This window comes from Oxyura jamaicensis, chromosome 1, assembly GCF_011077185.1.
Source record: "Oxyura jamaicensis isolate SHBP4307 breed ruddy duck chromosome 1, BPBGC_Ojam_1.0, whole genome shotgun sequence".
NCBI lineage: Eukaryota > Metazoa > Chordata > Aves > Anseriformes > Anatidae > Oxyura > Oxyura jamaicensis.
In genome coordinates, this window is record NC_048893.1 from 175,831,322 (window position 1) to 175,856,237 (window position 24,916).

The 24,916-nt window shown below is 40.3% G+C and overlaps 2 protein-coding genes across 2 annotated transcripts in view; one reads left to right on the top strand and one right to left on the bottom strand.

Moving 5' to 3' along the window:
• Positions 1 to 24,916, top strand: part of RB1 (RB transcriptional corepressor 1) — an 81,739-nt gene that overhangs the window by 23,314 nt on the left and 33,509 nt on the right. The window contains exons 12-17 of the mRNA XM_035323048.1: positions 3,730 to 3,817; positions 4,455 to 4,571; positions 5,313 to 5,369; positions 5,448 to 5,479; positions 5,559 to 5,635; positions 5,840 to 6,042. Coding sequence (XP_035178939.1) covers positions 3,730 to 3,817; positions 4,455 to 4,571; positions 5,313 to 5,369; positions 5,448 to 5,479; positions 5,559 to 5,635; positions 5,840 to 6,042 — 574 coding nt within the window. The remainder of the gene's footprint in view (positions 1 to 3,729; positions 3,818 to 4,454; positions 4,572 to 5,312; positions 5,370 to 5,447; positions 5,480 to 5,558; positions 5,636 to 5,839; positions 6,043 to 24,916) is intronic.
• LPAR6 (lysophosphatidic acid receptor 6) lies at positions 19,736 to 22,956 on the bottom strand. The gene is given in 2 exon segments (XM_035323213.1): positions 19,736 to 21,417; positions 21,420 to 22,956. Coding segments are annotated over 2 exon segments (903 nt in total). The 5' UTR covers positions 22,297 to 22,956; the 3' UTR covers positions 19,736 to 21,391.

Consider the following 24,916-nt stretch of genomic DNA (forward strand, 5'->3'; position numbering starts at 1 on the left):
GTTGCTGGAAATCATAGGAAAGCTTTTACTTGTCTAAGAAGAGCATAATATACGTAAAATAGATTACTGTATTTGTTCTTGTGAGAACACAACTTTATACTTTCACACTAGTATTTTTGTCTGCCATATTCCCATCATCAGTCCAAGTCTAGATCTTTGTGGCTTCCTTTCCCGATACAAAACTGTTCATATACACATTTCTTCTCCCATGGTATTTTCTTCTTAGTGTCATCTTTCCAGAAGTGAAGATGAACATCGTGGAGTACCAACCTTTTTTCTTTATATAATATCAAGTGTTTCAGAGCGCCAACGTGTTCTGGTCTATTGGGGAAAATGGAGAGATACGGTAGAAATGTGGTATTAATTGCAGATAGTTCTATCTGCAGTCCAGTGCAGGAAAACTCTAAGCTTGATTTCAGTGAACAAAGAAAATGAGATCTGTATGTACTATTCTCCCTGTGTGCCACATAGTCTTTAGCAAAAGTATAAAGATTTTCCTTGGCAGTGCTTTGAAATTTGTGGGTGCTCAAGAACCAGTCAGCTGTGTCGCCGCAATGTCATGTGCTATGTGGACAAACATATAACTCTTTGCACAGGCAGTTGTTCTGAAGGTGTCAGGTTTAATGAAATTGGAGAGTGAAGTTCGTTTTCCATGCTTGTTATGTAAATGCCTTTCATTTTAGCATTTTGTAGAGGTGGAAACTTGAAGTATTATGTGTAATTATTACTTCCCTTTTCTCAAATGAGTAAAAATTTTTTTTTTTGTTTAAAATGCCTCTACTGTGTCTATATGCTTGTGAAAGAATGGATTGGACTCTGGGCTTGTGCATCCACTGCAAAATCTGCTAAATAGTGTGTGTAGAAACTGTTTTTTAGCTAACTAAGCAGTAAGGTTCTGAAAAGCTTAATGAAAATACTGAATGGAGACGTGCAGCTGAGATCAGATACTGATCAGTGCACAAAAGAACTTTTAATTGCCTGTGTCTGTGAAAAGCTTTATTTGATTGCCTTAATGGTGCCTTTTAGTTTTACACTTCCAATCTTCAACTGCCAGTGATGCTTTTTTTAGTCATAAAGGCAACAGCTTGACTGGTGGTTCCCCAACTAAATGTGTGATATCAGGATCTAGACCATCTATAACTCGAAATGTATTTAACAAGAAGGTCACTGACAACAAATCCTGTTTTTTCCACAGACTGGCAGCTTGTTGCTGCCACTTCTTGGTTATACTGGCATTAAGAAAACAACTGTAAAACTGTGAAATATACTCGATTAAAACTCTTGACGTGGAACTATTATTAATAAGTCCAGGAGTAGCAAGCTTCCACAGTGCTGAAAATATGAAATGTGCTAAAATTTCTCTGAGGAGTACTAGTGAGAGATTCAGATTCTCTCCATCCCGACTTGGGGGCTTCTCTGAGTTTTCCAGAACTGCTGCTGTTTGAGACAGTCCAAGTGGTTTATTCACTAGCAATGATTTTGGCTGCAGCAACTGTTTTTCATAAAGCACAGAGCTGTCACTAGATGGCAGTAAACCTTTGATCACCAATGCAGAGAATAAAGTAGTGTATCATTAACTCTCCTTGTATTAAGTACATCCCCTTACGGGTTATAGTGAAAGTACCAGACTTAGTACATGTAGTCATCTTATGATGTTTTCTTTCTGTAGCTAGATGTTTAGGATCTGGTCTTAAGCCCCCTGAAATTGGTGAGAGTATAATCATTTTCATCAGCGGTTCTGTATCTGGTCCATTACATAAAAATCAGATAAAATCAGTAGGTGAAATAGGTGTAAGTACTAGTTCAGAGCACCATAACTATGGATTGTGTGTTTTCATTCCATTTTTTCAATTGTCTTTAAGCTTTTCATTATCACTTGTAGAATTTCTGGTAGAAGTGCTTTTCCCAAGCCTTCTGAAAAAAATTGATTAAAGAATGTGTCTTTGGACTATACAGTTATAATGACTAGACATCTTTCTTTGCCCACTTATTTTTCGAGGGGTATGAATCAAATTGAGGTTAAACAGTGCAGAAATTCAATAAAATAAATTCAGGAAATAGCTACACCACTGGAGGAATCAGACTTTTTTAGATGTTAAGTGAAAATTCATTACAATGATCTTTCTAAAAGAATAGAAACGTAATGGTATTGCTTAACACAAGTTGAAATAAACCAGTCCACGCAAATACTCATGGATGGTAATGGATACCATGGTTCTGTTTGTATGTGCAAATAATAAAGGCAGAACAATACATCACGTCCCCAAAAGTTGGAAACGTGGACTGTTAGTTGCTAGCGTATGCACATATCTTCTTGTCCTGTATGGCAAGATCTTTATTTTCCCACATACAGATATTTCAGTCACCTCCTGGATATGTGCAGTTTGAGGAAAAAGCTATGCTCTATCTTAGAATAATGATCCTTCTGAAAGTCATGAAAAATGTTTGTCATCAGGATTTCAGTTTTATAAAATAAATTGAAAAATGCCATCTTCAGCAAAATACCCTAACAAGATACTTAACCTGTCAAATAAACAAGATCCTATGCACTTGTCTTAGGATAAATTTTAATTCTTTAAATTATAGCTCTTCTGAAATACTGATGTTACTTTGGTCAACCTGAGTAAGTTAGCTCCTTGTCCTAACTTTTTTTAAAAAAATACATTGGGTATAAATCAATGGATATTGAATATGGTTTTGAATCTGTTTTTTTTGCAAGAATCTTTGAAGCATTATGTATACATCTAGATGGTTTTGATGCCCTTTTTCTCTACTAATTAACTGTAAAAAAAAAAAAGCCGGTAAGATCGTACATGGAGGCATATTTCAATATATCCCACCCACTTCACAAAATGTAATACATATATTTTTGATCTTCTACTTCAGATCTAGGTAATAAATCATTATTCTTCTTTCTAAGGAGATACTACTTAGCTAAGGAGATACCACTTAGAATTCTGAGGAACACTGAAAAATTACTTTAATGTCCGCATCCTCTTCTTCATCCATAACAGTTCAAAAGTTAAGGATCATAAATGCAAAAGTCTTCCAACATAGCTGCAGATACAGGAGGTAGAACTAGGATTTCAGCAAATTACAACCTTCCTATTGGAAATGGAAGAAACTTAATAAACATAACTTTAAGAATCTTTAAGTTTTCATGTGACTTTTTGATTTAGACCCAGGGTGGCAGAAGACCTTCTCATGTTATTACTAATGGGAACATTGGCAGCTCTGCTTCTGAAAAATGTGGCTTTTCTTTTAAACATTTATGTTAAAAAGGCTGTATCATCTTGTGAATGGATATCAAGTGCCACACTTCAGTACATTTTTCTTACACTTGCGATCACAAGACTTGAAACAGAAGTTGTTTTCATTCACCAATTTTGTTTTACTAAAGTCAAATAATTTTTTGTTAGGTATTTGCTTAACTGAATATTTTCATATACAGGGATTGCAATTCCAGCATCTTACTGCTTTTAGAAGTGTTCGTTATTTATTACTTATATCTTCTGATTGCTTACTTATAGGTTGTAATCATTCTAATAATGAGAGAATTAGATAAATCAGGTTATTAGAATTCACAATGATTAACATAGTACAACAGATATTTCCCAGAAGGTTGTTTGATAACTGAGTTGAGAACTGAAATCAAACTTTTTTGTTCACAGAAATGCTGTTCAGTTTCTGGCAGGTGAGTCAACCTCAATGCTTTTTATTTTTTTCCAGAGCTGCAATGAATACAATTCAGCAATTGATGATGATTTTAAACTCAGCAACCGATAAACCATCAGATACCCTTATCACGTATTTCAATGTAAGTGAAGTGGCTTGGTGATATGTTTGTGTATCATCAGTTAGAATTATCACTCAGTTAAAACTTATTCATAGAGATCGGACACGCATGTTCTGGGAACTCTTATTAACACACACTTTAGAAAATGTGCATTTTGATTGGGATGGTTTAAGTGTAATTACTCCTAATTTAGAAAGCATTTCTAATTGATATGTACTGGGAGATCGGAAATACCTCAATCTTTTTGTTACTGCACTAAAGGTTTATGTATCAGATGGAAAAACAAAGGGGTATAAAGAAGACATAGGACGAGAAGAAGGATGTGTTCACAGGATCTCCTGTGTCCTTATTCAGCAATTTAACTGTACTTAAAACTTGAAAGACGTTAGCGTTGTTGGTAGTACTCATTAGTGGTATTACTTGCAGCTTAGTTGCACGTGAAAAATGAAGTTGTAGTTACTGGGAATTGTTGAACATTATGTATATATTGTCTATTGTGTCTTTTTAAATAGTCCACTCTGATTTATGCTGATGACATGATTAAGAGATGTTATGAGGTGGTGCGGGACTCGTTTGATTAAATTGTTAAAATGTTTTTGAAGTAAAATATCCTTTTCTTTCCTTTTCTTCCCCTACCCTCTTTCCTGTCCTCTGCTAGAATTGCACAGTGAACCCTAAAGATAGTATCTTGAAAAGAGTGGAAAGTCTTGGCCACATCTTCAAAAAGAAATTTGCAGAAGCAGTTGGACAGGGATGCGCTGAGATTGGCTCACAGGTAACTAGCATTTTGTTTGAGTATTACTCATCTCAACTCTATTGGCACTAGCTAATGTGAGACCTGACATAATGACTGTCCTCCTCTAGTGAAGATTAATAACGTCAGGAAGCAATAGTACTCTCCTCAACTGGAGGAAGGGACGCATTTTTTTTTCTAATGCTCTGTAAAGGTAATATTTAACAAGTGATTTTCAATATTTAAGGAGCAGTAGGAGCTGGATGGGGGGAGTATGGTAGAAGCGCTTAATGAAGAATGGGAAAATTGCTGGGCAGAATACATGTAGTGAAAGGCGTATTTGCATTCATTAAGGTAACTTAGCCTAAAGCTATGCAAAGTGTGACTTACTTCCTTATAAAATCAGTAGGCCACCTGTGCTGCTTACAAGGAATTTTGGAAAGCAAATACAACCGAGTTTATACTCTGTAGCCTTCTGTCAGCACTGCTTTTTCTCCTGTTAGCCATGAATTGACATAAACATTGATAGATTGGTCTTCGTGTGGTTGAGGTAGTCACAAACCCTGCTAGCCTTTCAGGCCTTTACAGTACTATTGGCAATTGGAGCAGAGGAAAATGAGTTCTTTACAGTATCTCTTCCAAAGAACCAAAACCAACCAACCAAAAAAAGACAAACCAAAACAAAGGGAAAAAAAATAGGAATGTTCTAAATCAATGCAACATGAATCTGCCTGATGCAGTTTTGTTAAGAGCTAATTGTAATGTCTTTTTTTCTTTTAATAGAGATATATACTTGGGGTACGGCTGTATTACAGAGTGATGGAGTCTATGCTCAAGTCGGTAAGTTTAATACTTGTAACTTGGTGTTGCATTTCTGAATTCCAGAAAAAAATCACAAGCTTGATTTATGTATTTCAGGAAGAAGAGCGCCTCTCAGTGCACAATTTCAGGTACGTGCCCATAACTCACTATTATTATCCACTATTTTAGTGTTAAGGCAAGTAGTAATGACTTCTTTTTTTCCCTTAGCAAACTGCTGAACGATAATATCTTCCACACATCTCTTCTGGCATGTGCCCTTGAAGTTGTCATGGCTACGTATGTCAGTAAGTTGAACCTAAAGTGCCATAGAGCATTTTTACTTATCAATAATTTTTGCTATTTATTCCAATACATAAAGTACAGTAAATAGCAAGAAAACTGGCTGCTGAAATTGCCAAACTGGCAATGATTCAATAAACATAAAAAAAGATACAACAGAAGTGAAAGAATGTAGCACTCTTGGTAATACTAATCTGTCTTCCTTGTAGGAACTGCTTCACAAAATGATGGCAGCAGTGCTGAGACAGACTTGTCTTTCCCGTGGATTCTCAATGTATTTGATTTAAAAGCTTTTGACTTCTACAAGGTGATTGAAAGTTTTATTAAAGCGGAGCCAAGCCTAACAAGGGACATGATAAAGCATCTAGAACGCTGTGAACATCGCATAATGGAATCTCTTGCTTGGCAATCTGTAAGTAATGCTTTCAAGCTGTATTTACCCTTGTATAACGTGTATTTAGAAAAACAATCACACAAGTCTATAAAATAAGTTGTGGTCTTGCTGAGATGTTTAGCTCTTGTATTACTACCAAAATAAATTACAAGTTTAGTATTGGCATGTCTTCAGGTTTTGGAAAAAAAAAAAGGTTCTATCAGAGAAAGTGTCAGAGCTTTTCTGACAGTTCTCATTTATGTGATCGTAATCCAACATCTTTTACCAGTCTGCCATGGATATGAAAGGTAATATTCTTAAACACTATCTTGGTGCCAATAGGCAATACAATGCATTCTAGGCTTTTGCATGCATGCTATTGTTTTATCCAGTTTTAAATCCTACTTGACATGGGGGTCTTAGTTCTGCGCCTCTGACGCGGTTGTTAATAGTACTTACAATTCTGATTCACGTTGTACTTGGCACTTCAATTCCTTTGGTATTTTTGAAGGCCATAAAAATCAGGCTGGCAGGTTGGGTTATGCTTCTGAGGCTGAATCTCAGTAAATAGACCACTGTCTCTTTATATTGTGTGTTACTTTTAAACCAAAAATATGCTCTGAATGTGACAAAACAGACTATGAAGACTGCTGATTTTGACCGGAAAGCATAGTGACTGTGTAAGAAGCTGCCTGGTACCTTGTAGTTCTGGGAAGCATAAAAAAACACAGTATGCCATAGCTAATGTGATAACTCTCGTTGTGAAGCAAGTTTGTGTATGCTTTTGTTCTGTGTATGACTTAAGCTTAATAAGCTACCAACTTTCTCATACTGGTGATATTTTACCAGGCTGTGGGGTTGTGCTCCCATGAACAGAGCCTGCATCATTGTGTCGGAGCCACAGGAGCTGCATCTTGGGCTCAGGTTCCTAGCTCAGGAGAAGCATGCTGGCCTCAGCATTATAAGGAAATAATTACCATGCTTCAAGCTGAATCTGGTTGACCTCCTAACGCCAACCAGCGTGTTTTGCTTAATTTCCATTGTCAACAGAGTCAATGGGCAGCTCTCTGAATGTGTCCTGTTATGAAGGTGACCTGTTGCATAAGCAAACCAAGATTTGTGCATTTTGCTTCATGCTCATCACCCCAGCACTGCAAATACCCCAGAATTTCTGGTGCTGTGCTATAGCTGATATACCAGTGTAATATTTCTTCCTCTGTAATGTTTTTGCACATTTGTATAATGACTTAAAGAAATGCATTTGGCCTCTCCACTGCAGTATGAATTTTGTCATATTTAGGCTTTTCTCTGAAAGAGACTGCCTGAAAGCACTTGAAGGCTGAGAGTCTTGTACCAGGGCTTAGAGCAACAGAGAAGATGAAGCAGATTGCTTGTACCATTCTTGAAATGTTTGAAGAGTGTTTCAGAATTTTATCCTTTGCAGGACAAAGAGCAGAAATTGGCCTCTGCCACCTAATGCAAACCAGTTTGTCAGCTTACTGATCAGCAACGAGCCTTTGCCTATGAGTTTCTACCCAAGAACAACATCTAGATAATCTGATCTTGACTTGGGCTCTAAGACTAGAAAATCCAAAGCATTGTGCTTTTAATAATTGTGGGTATAATTGAAGTCTCTTGTTGAATTATAACATCAGCAACAAGCACAAGATTATTGCATGTTTTCTGAATGCCCTATTTGAATGTTTGAGGTGTTTCTTTGATGTACTCAGTTGTTTTTTTTGTTTTTTGAGTTACCAGAGTTGTTTGGCTCTGTTTTGGGGTGGCTTATGCCATTTGTTTCAGTAGTTGCCAGTAGGCGTCTGTGAAATAATATTTCAAAAAGTACTTGCTTTGTTCCCTTCCCACATGTGCTTGGCCTCTATTAAAAAACAGGGCTTAGAAAAGAGCTTGTGGATGGTAGGGGAGGGGATAAATAAAAAGCTACATGCAGTACATGTAGCCAAGTGCCCTTCTACTTTGCTGTCCTCTGTCATATCTCCTCTGGATCTCTAGGAGCTCAAGATTCTCCCCTGGATCTCCAGGAGTTTGGGATGCTCATTCCCCAGTCTCCTGTTGTCCCTCCTTTTTGTTGCTGGCAGGCTCATCACTAGAGGGCACAGCAAGGCTCTCAAAAGCTGGGGGAAGCTGGTGCTGGCATCCAGCTATGGGCTGGTTGCTGCAGGAGTGTGCAGGTATCCTGTGACTTTGCGTTGGTCTCCGTTGCCTCCCTGTAGGATTTCTACAGTTACCTACTTTCCACCCAGCATTGCTGTCCATCCCCATCTTCCTCAGCCATTGTGATTTGAATAAACAGTTTAATTCTTGCAAGTATTCTGTAGCTTAAAGGGAACTAAGATTTTCAGTGTGGTTCAAAGAATACTCTCTACTTTAGCGTTTGTTAGTGCTATGAAGAGTACAAAAAGGTGAGTACCTGAACCCTGTTTGCTGCCCATAAGGGGAAGAGCTGTGAGTTTTAACCAGCCTACACACATCCTACACATACATACTCAACTTTTTGAGTAATCTGGTCTGGTGGAAGGTATGGCAGGGGCTTGGAACTAGACTTTCTTTAAAGTCCCTTCCAACCCAAACCATCCTGTGATTCTGTAACCAGGAGAGTGGTGGCTCAGGGGACCAGAAGGAGTGAAATGTCAGCAGTGTTGACAAAAGGCTCTTCACTGAGAGGATGGTTGGGCACTGGGACAGGCTCCCCAGGGCAGTGGTCATGGCACCGAGCCTGCTGGAGTTCAAGAAGTGTTTGGACAATGCTGTCAGATACATGGTCTGATTTTGGGTGGTCCTGTGCGAAGCCAGGGATTGGACTCGATCCCTGTGGGTCCCTTCCACCTTGGGATATCTGTGGCTCTAATATGGAAAGTGTAACCCTTTAGCCCTAAATGTAACCTCTTTCTCTAACATACTTTATTTTTCTGAAGAAGTGTTGTATTCTGAAGAAGAAAAAAGTGTATCATGCAAAAAAACTAATTTTATATTTTCATCTAGTTGTTACTTTTCCCCAGAGGTGAAACAATCCATTACAAGGTTTGTCTGCTCTTCGGAATGCCAGGTGTATCGGCCGTGTTTATCCGATCTTTCCTCATTTTCTTGATTGCTTTTGGAAGCAGGACTGCAATGCAAGACTTGAAGGGACAGAAATTGAACAGAGAATGGCTGAATTTATTGTAGTCTTACCTGTCACAGAGCTTTTATGAGGAAAAACGCCTTGCATAATTTCTCTGAAGAAAAATCTTAAGAGCCCGTCTGACCTTTATCTGACTTTGGAGGCTGTATTGAGTGAATGTGAAAGATTGTTTCTTACTGGTGTTTGAAGATAATACATCACTCCTTTGCTAGTCATTGTGAATATGTTTATTGCTTTTTGCATTGCTAGCTGATTTAGTCATCTACTTTAGGAAGCAGATGAAACTTTTCTAGGTCATCCTTTCCTTTAACTGTGGTGGTTTTGCCCCCCTGGGCAGCTGAACTCCACCACAACTGTGCTCTCACTCCCCCTCCTCAGAAGAGTGGGCGAAGAAAGTATGCTGGAAAGAAGGGAAAAAACAAAACAACACTCGTGTTTAGATAAGGATAACTCCTTTAGAGGGAAAAGGAAGAGAGGGGGATAGAACAATGAAAGGCCGTGCAGAAGCACAGAGAAAAAAGAATATTTCTATCAATGAGCGATGTTGCAGGTTATGTGAAGATGAATTTGGAATACATTCATAACACTGCATATTTTTATCCATAAAGTAAAAATACCATACTATCTGTACATCTATATTGAACTGCAGAACACTTGTGCTTCATCTCAGTATTGAAGGCACCATTTTAATTTGATAACTTCAATTAAAGGGAGTAAAATTACCTTAAAAAATAAAGGTATCTGTAGTCAGTGATTCACTTTCATCATGTCTATATAAATCTAATTTAAACCTTGGAACAGATCAAGCCCATTTCCTATGAAAAGGGGATAGCCTGTTGTCTGCCAGCCCAGGAGTTCACACTCAGCCTTTTTTTTTTTTTGTCAAATTGATCTCTCTAATAGCCCGTCAAAAAAGGAATTATTTTGACTATCTTAGATGAAGGTTATGTGAACGCGTTCAGAAATCTTTGAGTTTCCCTTAGTGAATTTCCCTTCTCAGCTGCTGCGCCACGTGTTTGGCTGAGGTGTTGCTACTCGCTGCTGTCCATTGGGAAGAACCAGGGAAGAGCAGATTTTCAGTGCCAGTAAATCAAATCTGTCAGTTTTCACAGTCTATTTCAGGAGCAAAAACTCTGTACAATCTGAAATATATATTTGCATTTTTTTTCCTGAGTTACTGAAGAAAATATCAAGAAAAATACCTGTGGAGTGTCTGTCCTGTTATCCACACCTGCAAATTGATCCAGTCCCTGCCTCACAGCCATGAAGAGGGAGGGCTGGGAAAGGCATTAGGTTTCTTTTATGCCCCTGCTTGGGGACTGCTTCCTGTAAATGTCTTTTCACACGTACAGTAGGTGAGGAGTACAGACCGTTCCCGTTTTACATCACATTTGGCATCCTTGAAGTCATATTTTAGTGCATCCTCATGAGTAACAGGAGTCCAAAGGGTAATCCTGGCAGGACTGTGGTTTTAAAAGGTTACCTGGGAGCTTCTGCAGTTAACAGGAGTTGGAGCAGCTGCATCCCCACAGCACCCAGAAGGGAATGGGGAAGTACACTAGCTCTGCCCCTGCGCACTGGGCTGAATGGAGTTAATTCACAGTCGTAGGTCTGCAAACTTGTGGTGATCTGGTCTGCTGTGTTCTTTGTGGGTGAATGTTTGGGAGACAGATGACTGCATTACAGGTGTTGACAGCATAACCCTCACTGGCTGTTGCTCTTTAGCACTTCCTGTCCTAATTAGTGTTTATATTTCTTAAAGGAAGGAGGAGAGCCAATATTGACAGGCGTTATGACGTTGTAACGACTGATGCAAGATAAAGGTGTCTCTTCAGGGTTGTTTCTCTTAATGGTTAAAGTACCGTCTGAAGGAGGCAAGTGTACTTTATCCTAACCCCTTAGTCTGATCTGTAACTTCTTCCATGTAGTTTTCTCTACACTGTGCTCTGCAGTGCTTCTCCTTTATCAGCTCCTATGTGCTTCCTATTGTCAGTTAAACATTTGTGATGAGATCTGCAGTGCTGTTTTGTCATGTATCACTGGTTGAACATAACACAATGTTTGCAATGCGTGTTCGTCAACTAAATATGTAGCTAATGTTTGCGCTCAGCTGCCTCATCCCACAGCAGAGACTACTGTTGGTTTTAATTTATGCAGCTCATTGTGGCAGAAATACCTTCCAGAAGAAAACAATGCGTTCCCAAAGAATATATTTACTGCACAAATACGACAAACTCCCTGAGCCGGAACAACAGCAGACCTACTTTGATCATGCAGTAAGGAGAAAAATATTAAATAAACTTGCCTAAGATTTGTTTAAACACTGTTAGATAAGCTGTGTGGAGTTGCAGGTCAAGTACTCTGTAGCTTTTGGTGAAGCACAAGCTTAATACGTAGCCCCCTAGTCTTTGCACAAGGACCCAGTTATTGTGGAGCTCCCCATGCTCAAGTGCTTGGTGCCTGTTACCTTGGGTGCAGCGTACAATTTCAGGTTAGTGTTCTGTGCTCCCTGTGAGGAGGAATGAAGCATCTAGGAATGCAGGTTAGCATGTTGTCTGGTGGTATTATGTGACCTTCTCGGAAGCGTTTTCTGTTAGGTTTGTCTGAAGTCCTGCGTCTCTTCTGGAGGTAGGAGTCTACGAGCAGTTAAGAAGCCCCCTCTTTGACTTGGTTGTCTCAAAACATTGCCTTTAAAACTAGAAGGAGCAGTAGGAATGGTCATACCATCAACACATACAGAAAGTTACTGGGTAAGTCATGTACTGCTGTATTAGAAGAATGACCCTCAAACTTAGGTGATAGGCAGCCAAGCAAGGCCAGGTGCCAAGGGTTAGAGTGTGGGACTGTGTGTATGTTGACAGCCTAAAAGGGACAGTGGTTCAGGCTTGAGTACTGCCCAACAAATGACTTCTTTTGCTGGTGATGTGTTCCCTGGCTTGTTCAGGCTTTTTTGGTGCTCTTTGGGACAGTGCCTAGGCAAGGTGTGGGGCGTGATGCAGGTCACAGGCTATTTCCAAGTGCTGCTGTGGATTAGTGGGCGTGGAAGCTCTAGCAGTGTGAGTGCAAGCCGTGCTTTGCCTCTTGCCCCCAAGGCCTTAGGACAGGCCGTGGCTCGTCGTGTGAACAGCTATGGACGTAATCGTGGGCTCAGCCACAGGAGTGACTTCAGTGCTGGCAAGTGAGTCACCCTTCCTCTTAACTTTCTCTCCTTCAGGCTCCAGGAGTCATGCGTGTGGCTGTGCGGCAGCCGGTTTCTCTTGACAAACCCAGCATATGTCAGACACGCTCTCTTCATGATTCTTTTCATGTCTACTAAATTTTGCCTTTCAAAGACCTTAAATATGGGAATTCTGAAACTGTGCTGCAGGCACAAGAAATGCTTGGCTTATCCAGAATGGCAGCACTTGCAGGCACGGGCGTCTTGTGGACATCCCCCATCTGCTGCCACCTTTTTGGATTTTAGGTGCCTGGTACCCAGTCTCGGTGTCGATGTTGTGGTCAGTCATTTCTAACTCAGAATTTTTTGTCTTAAAGGTCAAACAGTGTGCTAAGCGTCACCAAATTATGCCATTCCACACACGTATGCTCCCTTTTAAAATCTTAGGAGGGTGCAGCTTTAATCTTCAAGGAGGAACTGAGAGTTGATTTGAGGTTTTCTGTCTGTACATACTAAATATATTTCTCTCGCATCACGAGCGTGTGCCAGAAGTGTGTGTGATCGGGTCACTGCCATCGCTGCTGGCTTGCGTGACAATGCTGAAGAATCACACTGGTTATGCTGCGTGTGCTTTTTTTTGTCAGGGTTAAGAATTAGCCCTGACCCTTCATTTGTCACAACTGTGCCTGGAAAGCTTTCTAAATGACAGGTTTTAAACCAAAAGCCACCTTATAAAAAGCCAGCTTTTACATTCCTGCTTCTACAATACTAAGCACCTTCTTAGAAGTCTGTAAGATGGTTGCTTTGTGTTTATGTATGTACCATGTAGTAGCTTGTATAGATATTCATATACTTTAGCTTGGGTGTATGCATAAAATCTTTAATAGATATAATATAATAATAAATATAATATAATAATAAAATATATTAAACATATGTAGAAGTGATTCTCTCACCTTTCTTGTGGTCTGAGTGGCCTTTTGTAGGATTTTTACTCTTTTTTGAGCCTCAAAACCTTTACCTGCCTTAGCAGCTGAAAGCACTCTGAAGAACCAGGAAGGCTACTGAATGCTAGTCTTCACTCCAGCATCTGCACTTTGAAAATCTTCCCTGCTGCTCCGGTTTGTCATCAGGACGACTCAAGCTGTTACCTGTGCTTGGGTGTTACCATCCTTCCAAATCCTCTAGGCTACAAGAAGAGAAAACAGACTGTTTAAAGCAGAGGTCCTGCGTTCTCTGCATTTGTCTCTATCAAGAGGTGAGCACCTCACCAATAGGCACTGACAAAGGGTACAAACACTCGCTAGGGTTGTAAGGTATTGGCTGTCTATTCAGATTTATCTGTTTCAGTTAGACCAGGGCAGCCCAACCCTTAAGATGCTGTTTCGATTCAAGTACAGACCTGACCAAAGGGATTACCTAAGACACGGCAGCTACGCAGCATTTTCATTTTGAGAAATCTGGATGCCATTCTTAAGTAGAGGGTTTGTTCTCCACTTCATCTGCTGCTTTAACATGTTGGAGGTTCTCTTAATGGGGACAGATGAATCCTTCCTCGTTAGCTTTCAAAAGTTTCAGTGTTTAGGATTGCTCTTGAGAGACCGGTGCACTTGGAGAAAGCTATTCATTCAGTTTATCTTAAGCAGGTGTTGTACGATGGTATTAATTTTCTGAAGCTATCTCTCCGCACTGACTATAGAGGGAGGAGAGCATCAGTCTCAATGACCACGCTAAACTATATGCATAACATTAGCCCATTAAGGCTAGCAGAAATGAATCATTCGCTTAATCTTCATAACTGTTTCCCTTTCTGCTCAGCACAAAGGGTATGTTAACAAAACGTGGTTTGTTATGACGCCTGGCTTTGCTTTAGGTGGTGGCTGGGGCTGCGTTTCTCACTTAGGGACACTTGTGGTTTCTGTTGATGCAGAGGCCTCTGACTTAGGTACTTGAACAAGCTGTGTTGGTGTGGTTACAGGAGCTGGGCTAACAGCATGGTCTCTGCAGCTCTAGGTTTACAGCTGTACTACGGAGCTGTTCTGTAGCCTCTGACCTTTGCAAGCTACGTTGGTTGCAATATAAAGATACCTCCCTGTGTCTTCTCTGGTCCCATCCTGGGTTTAGGCACAGAAATGGATCTTGGTTAACACCATATCATAGTTCTTAGTGTTTCATCCCTTTCTTCCCTTGCTCTGATCAGTAACATCTTAAACAATAGTGAAATGATTGTCTGGGAATTCTTGTGTCTTGATTTGTGGTGTTCTGTATTTTAGTGGCCCTACCATGGCTGTGGGACTTCGATTTTCAGTCCTACTAGGTAGTATGCACTTCAGCCTTTCATTCTGCAGCATTACAGTAGCAGTACTACAAACATTTTGTAGGGATTTTTAAAGGATGCACATGGGGAAGAATATACTAAAATTCAGGGATATATGTATATATGTTCAGGGAGCTTTACAGTTGTTTCAGTTTGTGAAATCTGTCTGAATTGGGGCAAATTTAGTGGAGCTGTCTCCTTAAATGCATAAGTAAATAGTGCGTGGGTTAAATTCTGCAGCTGTATCCCTGCTGCTCCTGTCCTGGATAGAGTTATGCTCTCTAACTTTATAGTTTTGTAAATCCTTATGGTGAAACAACGCTTGCCTTGCATGTTTTCTGTGACTTGTGGTCCTCAACAGTTGTCAGAAGCTTACATTGCTTATAGTCCTTTCCTGACTATTATTTGAGCCATTCTGTAGTTAGCTTTTCCATGGAAGATAGAACTTGTTTCCATTAGTAAGCAAAGTTGGGTGTTGACACGAAAAAACACGTTCAAATGTGTTTTAGTTATGTGCTCAGTTTTTAAGCTCTCAAGGGCCTAACAGTATCCTGTCCAACCCCAACCACCAAATAATGTACCATTAGAAGTGGGTTTTCTTTCTACCTGTTGCATTTTCTTTAAGTTACTGCATGTATATATGAATGTGTTGGGTTTTTTTGTACTTAACCACGCACAGGTACGTGTGAAACGCAGCATGAGCATGCAGTAGATAGCACAACGGAAATGTTAAAGAAACTTTAAACACACAAATGAGGAGGCAAAATGTTTTTGAATTTGATTTCATTAGAGATTTATATTCAGGCTAAAAATGCAGATATTTCTATACTTGTTCTTATCTCTAGTCTCAATTTATTGTCATGTTTTGCTGTAAATTTCACTAATTTCTCTGTTAAGAGTTGTGGTGCTGTGTACACTTCATTCATTACTTAATGAAAACATCAGAGCTTCTATCACAGTTTTAACTGAAGTCAAACATAGTTCTTGATGCTGTGATGAATGGTAAATGGTTCCACCATCACTCCTTAGCAACCTGGATTTTTTCCCCAGTGTTCATTACATGAATATTTCCTGTTATAAAGAGCTTTCCAGGACAAACTTCCAAAAATCAATAGATGTAACGTGGCATAACTTTACGGGAGGGTGAAGGCTTGCAGCTAACACGGACAATTGACTTCCTTTTATAAAGAAGCAATTTTAGCAGAATTGAACTGAAAAGCAGAAGAGTGGGCCTGGCACTGTTTTCACATGAAGTACGCTTGATTCTGTTCCCAAGATAATGGCATTAATTTCTGGTACCTCCTGTTATTAGCGTTGTTATTTAAGACTTTTTCTTCAGGGCAGCAACTCACTATTTAAGAAGGACGAGGGTAGGGCACATCTTAAAGCTGTGTGTGGGGGAAGTTACCCTTTAGAAGAATTGCTTCTTGATAAAAAGGTGGGAAGTTTTCGCTAAAGGCCTTCCTTTGTTATTCCTTGTGCTTTGATTTTTTTTGTGTTTAAACTAAGAGTTCTTGTTAAATAGAAAAATGAAATGTCAATTCTCAGTTCTGGACTATTTCTCCAACAAAATGGTAGGTTTTATAGAAAAAATAGATGTTTGCAGGGTGGATTTTCTTTTTTGTTCCAATTCTGCGTTAAGTTCAGCTTTCAGGAAGAACACAGCTTGTTTAATAAGCAATTGTGTAACAGGAACTGGGGGTGGGAGGGAGATGATAAATGTGAAAGGCTGCACAGTGCTTTGGTGTCACAGCAGTGAGGTTTGCTCTAGTCCTCTAATTCTGACTTCTTGCAGAAGTGCTAGGCTGTGAGCACGGCTTTCTAACTTTGCACCTATCTTTAATGAGCTCTCTTGAGTGTGTTCTGAAAATGTGCCAATTCAGTGACTGTCAATTGTATTTATACTGAAGTTCTTATCAATGCTCTGATAACTGGATAATTAAATGCAGCCCAGGCATTTGTAACTCTTAAATTTATTTTCTAATTTACATTTTGCCTTAGCTTCCCTATGAATCCTCTTGCATTTTGTCAGTGATGCTGAAATACCAGTAACACTGAGGTATAAAGGATGACACTGGTGGGGTGCGAGGACCCTGTATTATATTTACTGCTGGAGAAGTATGAGTGAATTGCTTTTCACTGCTATAACTCCTGAAAACGAATGTGGAAGAATGCATAAAGCCAGGATTTATCATGCTCCAGTGGGATTTTTAAGTGACCAGTCTCGAAGTGGCCCTCACTGCCTTCACTGTGACTTTACAGAAGTTTTTATGTAATTCTGAAGATCTTATTTTTGGCTATGATGCTGGTTGAAGTTGCGAATGAAAACTGCTTGTCACTTGCTAGAGATGACAGAGGACTAATGGAAGAGGAGTGATACAGAAGGGTGCTATGGAAGTCAAATGCTCCTTGCCTCTTCCAAAGGAGGCAATAATGAAGCCAGTGGATTTGAAACAAGGGTGTTTGGTTTGTTTCCTACCACATACACACAAGGCGAACGTTTTGCTGCAGTCTTGTGGATGTTAAAAGCTGACACGAGTTCAAAGGGAGGCAGGACAAGCTGATAGAAGAAAAATGTTCGTGTTACTGAACACACAAGCACATCTGACCTAGAAAGTCTGAGATGCAAGTGATGAAGAGGGGAAGCTGTGCATGCCCCTCCCGCTGTTATCTTCTTCCCCAGACACCCAGCTTTGGTCACTGTTGGAGGAGCGTGATTGTAGAGGAGGTGCATGTCTGGGCTTTGACCCAGTACAGCCATTCCTATCTTCTGGTTGCTCTAACGAGCTCTCTTTCCAGCTGCATTTCTATGGCTGAAGTTACTTAAGAAATAAAAGGTTGGATGTTGATTCCAGGTAAGGATTTCTCGCTTCCCTGAGGAATCTTTAAGCACTTCTAAATGAAAAATATAGAGAAATCTGACTAGGTATTGGTCCTACATTTCTTTGAACATCAAAGATGTGTATACCAAAGGAGACAAATGCTTACTCTGTTCCTCAGAAAGCCAGAAATTCAGATTTCAAGCTGAACATAAAGTTTCAAATGAGAAACGTTTTGTTTTCTTTTTTGGAGTAATAAGTTGAGGTAATTCAGAGATTTTTGATAGCTTTTTTTTCCTTTTCCTTGTCTTTTGGAGCAGGTGCTGTATTATCTAGTTAGCAGCTTCTGGCTGCTTTGCTTTTGATCCACAAAGACTTGGAGTTAACTAAATTTTCACTGCTTTTATTTTCCTGGTAAGCAGGTAGTATCTGCACTCTTTCAGTGGAGTAACTAGAATACAAAGAACAAATCTACAAGTTACAATCCTAGAAAAATGAACTCCTAAACTTCTGGGTAGCCATATGAGTAAAAAAATAATGCCCTTTTAGCAGCAGGTATTGGATGCAGTGTATTGTCAGATGCTCAGCAGCTCTGACACTAAGACATTTTTATTGAAGATGTCCAGGCATGACTTAGCTTAACTCCTCATCTAGGTGTAAATTTTGGCATTAGCTGTTGCTGGAGAGACAGCAGAGTTGGTATCAAAAGCAGGATTAGATTGAAGGAGTGCAGCTGTTCAGGAGAATGGAAGTGTTGCTTCATGCTTCATCCATGGCTCTCCAGGTTAATCTCCTTGTAGAGCTGTTAAAGGAGGAGAAAACCTGATGAGCTTGTAGTTTGGTTTTATATCAGCTTTTTCTGGGAGGTACAGGTTTGCTTCCCCTCCTCTGAGCTGCTCAGATCAGGAATTTCTCAAGTAACAGATTCTCTGAATTGCAGATGTTCCTCTTCTGTCTCTTTCTTTTCCTGTGGCATGAGTGAAGTATGTTCGGTAACTAAAAACTCAAAGCCTTTTCCCACAGTTTTGGGGTAGCAGGCAGTTAGCTGGTGGGAAAGCTGCTGTGCTAGGGCAAAAAGCAGAAGCTGCTGCCCTGGAGAGCGAGTGCGAGGCAGAAAAAACCATTCTTCATGCTTCCCTAGGCTTTCTGAACTAATTGCAAAGTCTGGTTCAAAGGGCAGCACCCAAACACATTACTTTCATCATCTTGTTCTGCTTTTAAGTCCAGTGATTTTTTTGGGGGTAGTTTTGTAGTCTCAGCAGGAGCAGCTTCCCTCTACCAGGGTGAGGCTCCAGCGGTGCTCGTGGCTGCAGTGCAGGGATGCTACTGGACAGGCTGTCACTGCCACGCGTGGCGCGAGCCGTAGTCTAGACACGGAGCCCAGGAGCTTTAAAGCCTTTGGAGGGGATCAGGAAGGAGATGACTGAATGCCATTCACCCTCAAAACAAACCAGTTCTGTATAAAATTCAACTTCTCATCATACTTCTTGCTGTGTGCTTGTGGTGTTGGTGCTGGTGCCTGGGCAGTCATCCCTGCCACTGATGGTAGATGCTTCCATACGGTTGTTGAAATGCAGCGTCTCCTCTCAGAACAATTAAGAAATGAAGCCCTGAAGTTTATCATCAGAAGTGTGTATGTGAAGCATATAACTGGCTACAACTACTGATAACAAAAAGCTCTTTTTTACCGTTCCAAATACTACACAGGCTCTTCCAAACAGAGATGTGTATCTGACTTCTGAACTTTGGATTTCTCAGCGATTTATTGTATAGGAATCATACTGGATTTCTACTCGGTAGTTCTTCTCATGCATTTTTCTGAAGTCAAATACGAATCAGGAGAGTGTAGGACTCCCAGCTCAGAGCATTGCCTGTTTTCAGATATTAGCATAGACTTAAATGTCTACCTGTCTGTGTAGTTTAGCTTATATTGTTTCAATTTCCCTTTCACCAGTCGTACAGAGAATGAATTTCTAATCTAGTAGCATTTTAAATTTATCAGTTTCTGGTAGTCTGAGTAACTCAGGTCTTCTAGTAGTATCCAATGTAAAGCTGACTTGTAACAGTTAAGCACAAGTATTGCAAAAGAAGTAAACTTGATGAGATAATACATCATATACTCTGATAGCTCCAACATTGAGCCATTCTTCCATATAGTGCCCTGAAGTAAAAGTGCCTCAGAGTACTGTATCTGTGGTGCAGCTGGCTGCCATAAATCTAAAATATAACTTCATTTTAATTCAGTTCTTCACTCCATTGTCCTTGGGGAGGAAAAACCAACACTTGCTACTTTCTTCTACCTTTTAAATATTTATTTAATTTTAGTGTTAAATTAACTTTGAGGAAAATGTACAGTGCTCTAGTAACTGAGAAACAAACATAGCAAGACACTTAAAACTCTTTTGTATTTATATTCCTGTTTGTAACAGTAATGTACATAAACTCCTTTTACATTGGCCTTGACTTTACAGTGTCTCAATTTTGCCAGCACATAGCCTCAGCTAACTTTATTTTTATCAAGTTCACAAGAAAACAACATTAGAAATTTTAAATGCTAATGTTAAAAAGCCAAAATATTTCTTGGGCACTAAGCTTGAGAGGAAGGCTCATTCTGAACACTACTGTGTCTTGAATTTCTTTATGGGACACCAAATGGTTTCCTGAAAGAAATATTTTGGTTAATGTGCATACTCATTTCTAGTCATCAAGGGTCGTGTCTTTTTAATAGCAAAGTGGTATTTCGGGATTGAGTTACCTTACTTGGAGGATGTTATTTTGCTTAAAGTTTGTGTCGAGTTGGAGAACTTCTCAGAAAAGAGTTTAATAAAGTGGTACTGTAATTTAAAGCACCACCTTCAGTCATCAGAGGTTATTTTTGTTGTAATTACACAGACATCTGAGACAGAGGTGAGAAGAAAAACCAGTTTTTCTGAGTTGTTTCCAGATGCCCCAAACTACTCAAAGATTTAATTTCTTTATGGAGGTAAGGCTTGTGGAGAAGGAATATATTCTATCAGATAAGTGGAGAAACAGTAGTCTTTTTTTTCCAGATCTGAAACAGAAACATCAGTCTTTAAAGCTGATTGTGTTGAGAATAATTGTTTTTGAGGTTAAAGCAAGCGCATGAATTGTTTAGATAATCTGGGAGAAAGCATAGTTTGGAGCTGGGGAGGAAAAGGGGATGTTAGTGGAAGGGGAGATAACAAATCTGTTGGTTTTGGGGGAATAGGCAGCAGACAGGTAATTTATTACTTATGGAAGATGGTTAACTGGGGAAGGGCAGGTACAGAGAAATGAAGATATTGTTAGCACAGTGATCGAAGCCTTTTACGATGAAGGAAGTTACTGGGAGAAATAAAGGAGGTTAGGAGCTGAGGGAGTGGGAAGAGGAAATTTGAAGGCAGGCATGCTAGCTGTAATTACTTGACCAATATGATCGGTAAGTGGATTCTGTGTTGTAAACCAACTAGCTTCACCCCCCTGTCCTCAGTAGCTTGGAAACCGATATAATTATTTAAAACAAGCGGTTAGGTTAATTTTGGAAGAGACCTAGTTTCTTATTTGTTTTTTTGACTTGACAAACTAGTCTTTGGACTTTGGTAGCATAGGCTGAAAACAGAAGTTTGTTTTTAACACAATTACAGTAAAAACAGATGTCTGATGTAAATTTTTAAAGTATTTTCTCTATGTACTATTATGCTTAATACTTAGTCATATCATAAACTTTTCTGATATAAAGGAGGAGTAACGTTTACAGATCAGAACATATTTTCACAGCTGAAGAAATGTGCAGGCTTCTAATTCCAGTTTAGTCCCAGCAGTCTCTTAATGCAGTTTATTTTGGAGAGTCACTGTCAAATATTTTCATTTTTATGGTCTGAAGGCTGTGTTGAATAAAGCTTTCTGTAACTGGCATCTCAGAGAACCTGGTATCACGTGTTCTAGTGAGCCTGTTATTTTTTATCGAATTTTGAATTGTATCCGAAGTGAAATAATACACTATCGGGTCAAAACAACAGTTTGAGACGGCGATGCACAGGGTGACAGGGTACATGGTCCTGACCGCGGTTACCACCGAACAATTAATCCATGTCTGCGTTCTCATGAGAGAGTACAGAATTAAGGTAATGTTATAAGGCACAAAACAAGAGCAGAATATCACCAAGTGGACAAAAATCATTTTGAGTACCTTTTTCTTGCTTAATTTATTCCGACTCAACGTAAGGGGTTTGTTCAGCGTTCGTAGGACCATAGTAGAACAGGTCACATTCACGATGAGTGGAATGAAAAATCCCACTATTTCAATGAAGATGACAATCCTGGATAGGTAGGTTTTCCAGGTGGCCTCCGGAAAATTTTCAAAGCATGTTCTTTGTTCGGTGTTGTTCCGGAGGTTTGTAGACTGAAAGAAGCTTGCTGGTGTGCTCCCTGCTAACACGGTTATCCACACTGCGGCACAGACTATTTTCGCATTTCTTTTGGTTCGAAGGGTCTTTGATTGAAATGGGTAAACTATAGCTAGAAAGCGATCTACACTTATGCAGGTCAAAAACAAAATGCTCCCGTACATGTTTGTATAAAAGAGTGTGACAGAAATCTTGCAAAGAATGTCTCCAAAGGGCCAGTTTCTTTCCGTAAAGTAATAAATCCTGAAGGGCAATGTAAACACAAAAAGCAGATCAGATATTGCTAAATTAAGCATGTACGTGGTGGTCTCATTTCGCACTTTTAATGTAAAAGTGAAAATGTAGATAGCAACGCAGTTTGCTATGAGGCCAAGAACAAATACCATGCTAAAGATACATCCGTATAAAGTATATTTAAAGGAGTCCTCAGTGGAACAGTTAGAGCTTACCATTATAATGGTATATTTAAAATACAAGCCTGGCTTCCTGTGGTTCGAAGCTTTCTCTGCTATTTTTATTGCAACTTTTCAAACCTCAAGCGAGAGGTTGTAGATGTGTGACGGGGTGCTCTGAGCTTCGGTTTCTCCTCAGAGCTTCAGCGAAGCAGTGTGAGCATGGCGGGGCGCATCTCCTGCAGTAACCCCCGGGACATCGCTCTTCTCTTCCCAGAGATATTGTAATCAGCCAGCTTTTCAACATAAAATCTCGTATTTGCAGCAGAGGTGGCTGTCCCCAGGCTTGCTGTTAGCTCCCTTCTTCCCCCTGCTCCATCTGATGAAGGACTTTCTCTCTCATCCTGTTGCAGCTCCTGTCGTCCCAGCCTCGTTCTTCTAAACTGAAGTAACCAGCAACAACATAGGCTTCAGAGGGCAACTTCCCGGGCTCGGTGAAGCCTAGGCGCTGCCATATCTCCCCTTTCACAGCCTTCTTTCTGTGGAAGGAGCTTCTCAGCTTGGCTGAGGGCTCACTGCACCACGGGCGGCAAGCGAGAGCAGGACGGCAGCAGCACTTGGGTGCTTGGGCGGCTCTTGCCTCGCCTCAGCGCCCGGCCTCTCCTTGCCCCGCCTGGCCCAGCCTCCGGGTGTGGAGGGCAGGGAGAGCTGGCCCCCTTTGTAGCGTCACATCACGGGGAGGAGAGGCCAGCCTCGTCGGGGAAGGGTTTTGCTTGGGGCTGCTCGCCCGCCCCGCGTCTCTCAGCGCTGCTGCCGGGTCCCTAGCTCCTCCTGCGCCCGCCCAGGGGTGCTCTGCGCGCTGTGTGGAAGCTGGGACGTCTGCCTGCAAAGTCGTCTTTTTGGTTGTGAGGAGGCTTCTCTGCGTCAGAACAGCTCTCACGCCTCAAAGTTAGTTTCTTTTCTTGTCAGAGGTGGTACTAACAGTGGGGTTTCCTATTTTATGTAGAATTGAACTAAGCTTACGTTTTTGGAAGGGTGTCTTTCCTTGTAAGAGACTGTGTGTTAACCACCAAAAATCAGCTGAGTAGCCCTGTCTAGATTTCCCTCAATACACCAGTACATTCTTCATGAGAGACAGAGTAACACCAGTAGGCAATTAAATAATTTCACCTCATGATTTACTCAGAGGGAGAGGCACGGGGTGATGCCCTGGGGGTTGCTCCGGGACATTCCCACAGCTGAGATATGCTGCAGTGGGAGGAGAGACTTTAAATCTGTGTTAGGAAATATATCTCACTTATTTCAAATAAGCACAGATAGCACTTTTTACGGAGTAGATTTCAAACTTTTTTTTGTGTGGAAAAAGCATTTTCTCCAGTACCTAAGCATAGGACTAATACGCTTTACCAAAATAAATACCGCACTATTCAGTGGGTTTTGATAAATTAATGGGGCCAGTTATCACGCATGCACAAAATACTCACGTTAGTCGCTGAGTAATGAAATGAAAACATGTTGTAACTAAGTAATTTTTTTAAAAAAGCAGCTCTTACTGCCTTTAGGGGCAGATAAGAGATAAATCTCAGTTTAGACAGACTCATTTATTTAACATCAGCTTGGAGAGACTCTCTGACTTCTGGCATCAAAACCAGTATATTTCAAAGTCTTTGAAAAACAAACCTCTTCATATCTGGCTGGGTGGCATGGCTCTTTTGAACGAGATTTTAATCAGCTGCACATAAGCAAGGCTCTGCTAGGCAGAAATTGTCTAGTCTGTTGTAAAGGAGAGAAAATAATACCCTCCACAGGGTTTTGGCTTAGTTTCTTAATGCAAAGTACCTCAAACAAAATTCAGAACAGTGCTAAAATGAGTCTTGTGTATTTTGTTTCAGGTTAGCTTCAGTGAAACCCCTTCACCTTGATTTGGAGGTGAAGTCAAGCAGTTTCAGTAGGCCAGAACCACTAGAAATGTATTTTTAAAACACTTTTGAAATTCATATCTTGTTTTACAGTTATGTTTTCCACTTCCAAGTTGGCAAGAAATGAAAAGGTGAGCCTGGCAGAGTCTCCTGTGTGTCTAACTCAATTCACAGTTTGACATAAAGTTACCTTTCCTGGCTTTCCCTCACAAAAGCAGTTGTAACACATGGTTGAATGTTGTTTCCATTCCCAGCAGCCTTGTGTGAATAAAAGGTGGTTTTGTTTTTTTTCCAGTGTGTCCTGCATCAGGCGATAGCAGCTCTATACTCAGTTTTTCTACTCTGACTTGTCTTTTTTTTCCCCTCAGGAAAAGCTGTGGGGCAGTTTCAGTTACTATAGTACAGGAATTTGACGTAATACATCGATCTCAAGTGAAAACTCATCTTTAGAGGTAGAAACAAATGGAAGTGAATAAGTCTCTTTCTTCATTCATCACTTCTTAATCTTCCATTTGAGCTGAAATGTGGGTACGAAGAGAGAGGCTGGGGATGCCTAACCAGAGGCGCTGTAAATTTTGCCACATTAAATATATTTTGGAGCAATTGTGAAGGTACATCTTCAGCCTGCAGTTTATCGGTCAGAGCCCCTGCCTGGTGACCATGCTTGTGCTTCTATCATGAACATGGGAACTTCTCAGAGCTGTATTTTAGGGAATCAGGTACGTGCTTCTGCTGTCCTTGGGTAATCTTGGGACTTCCCC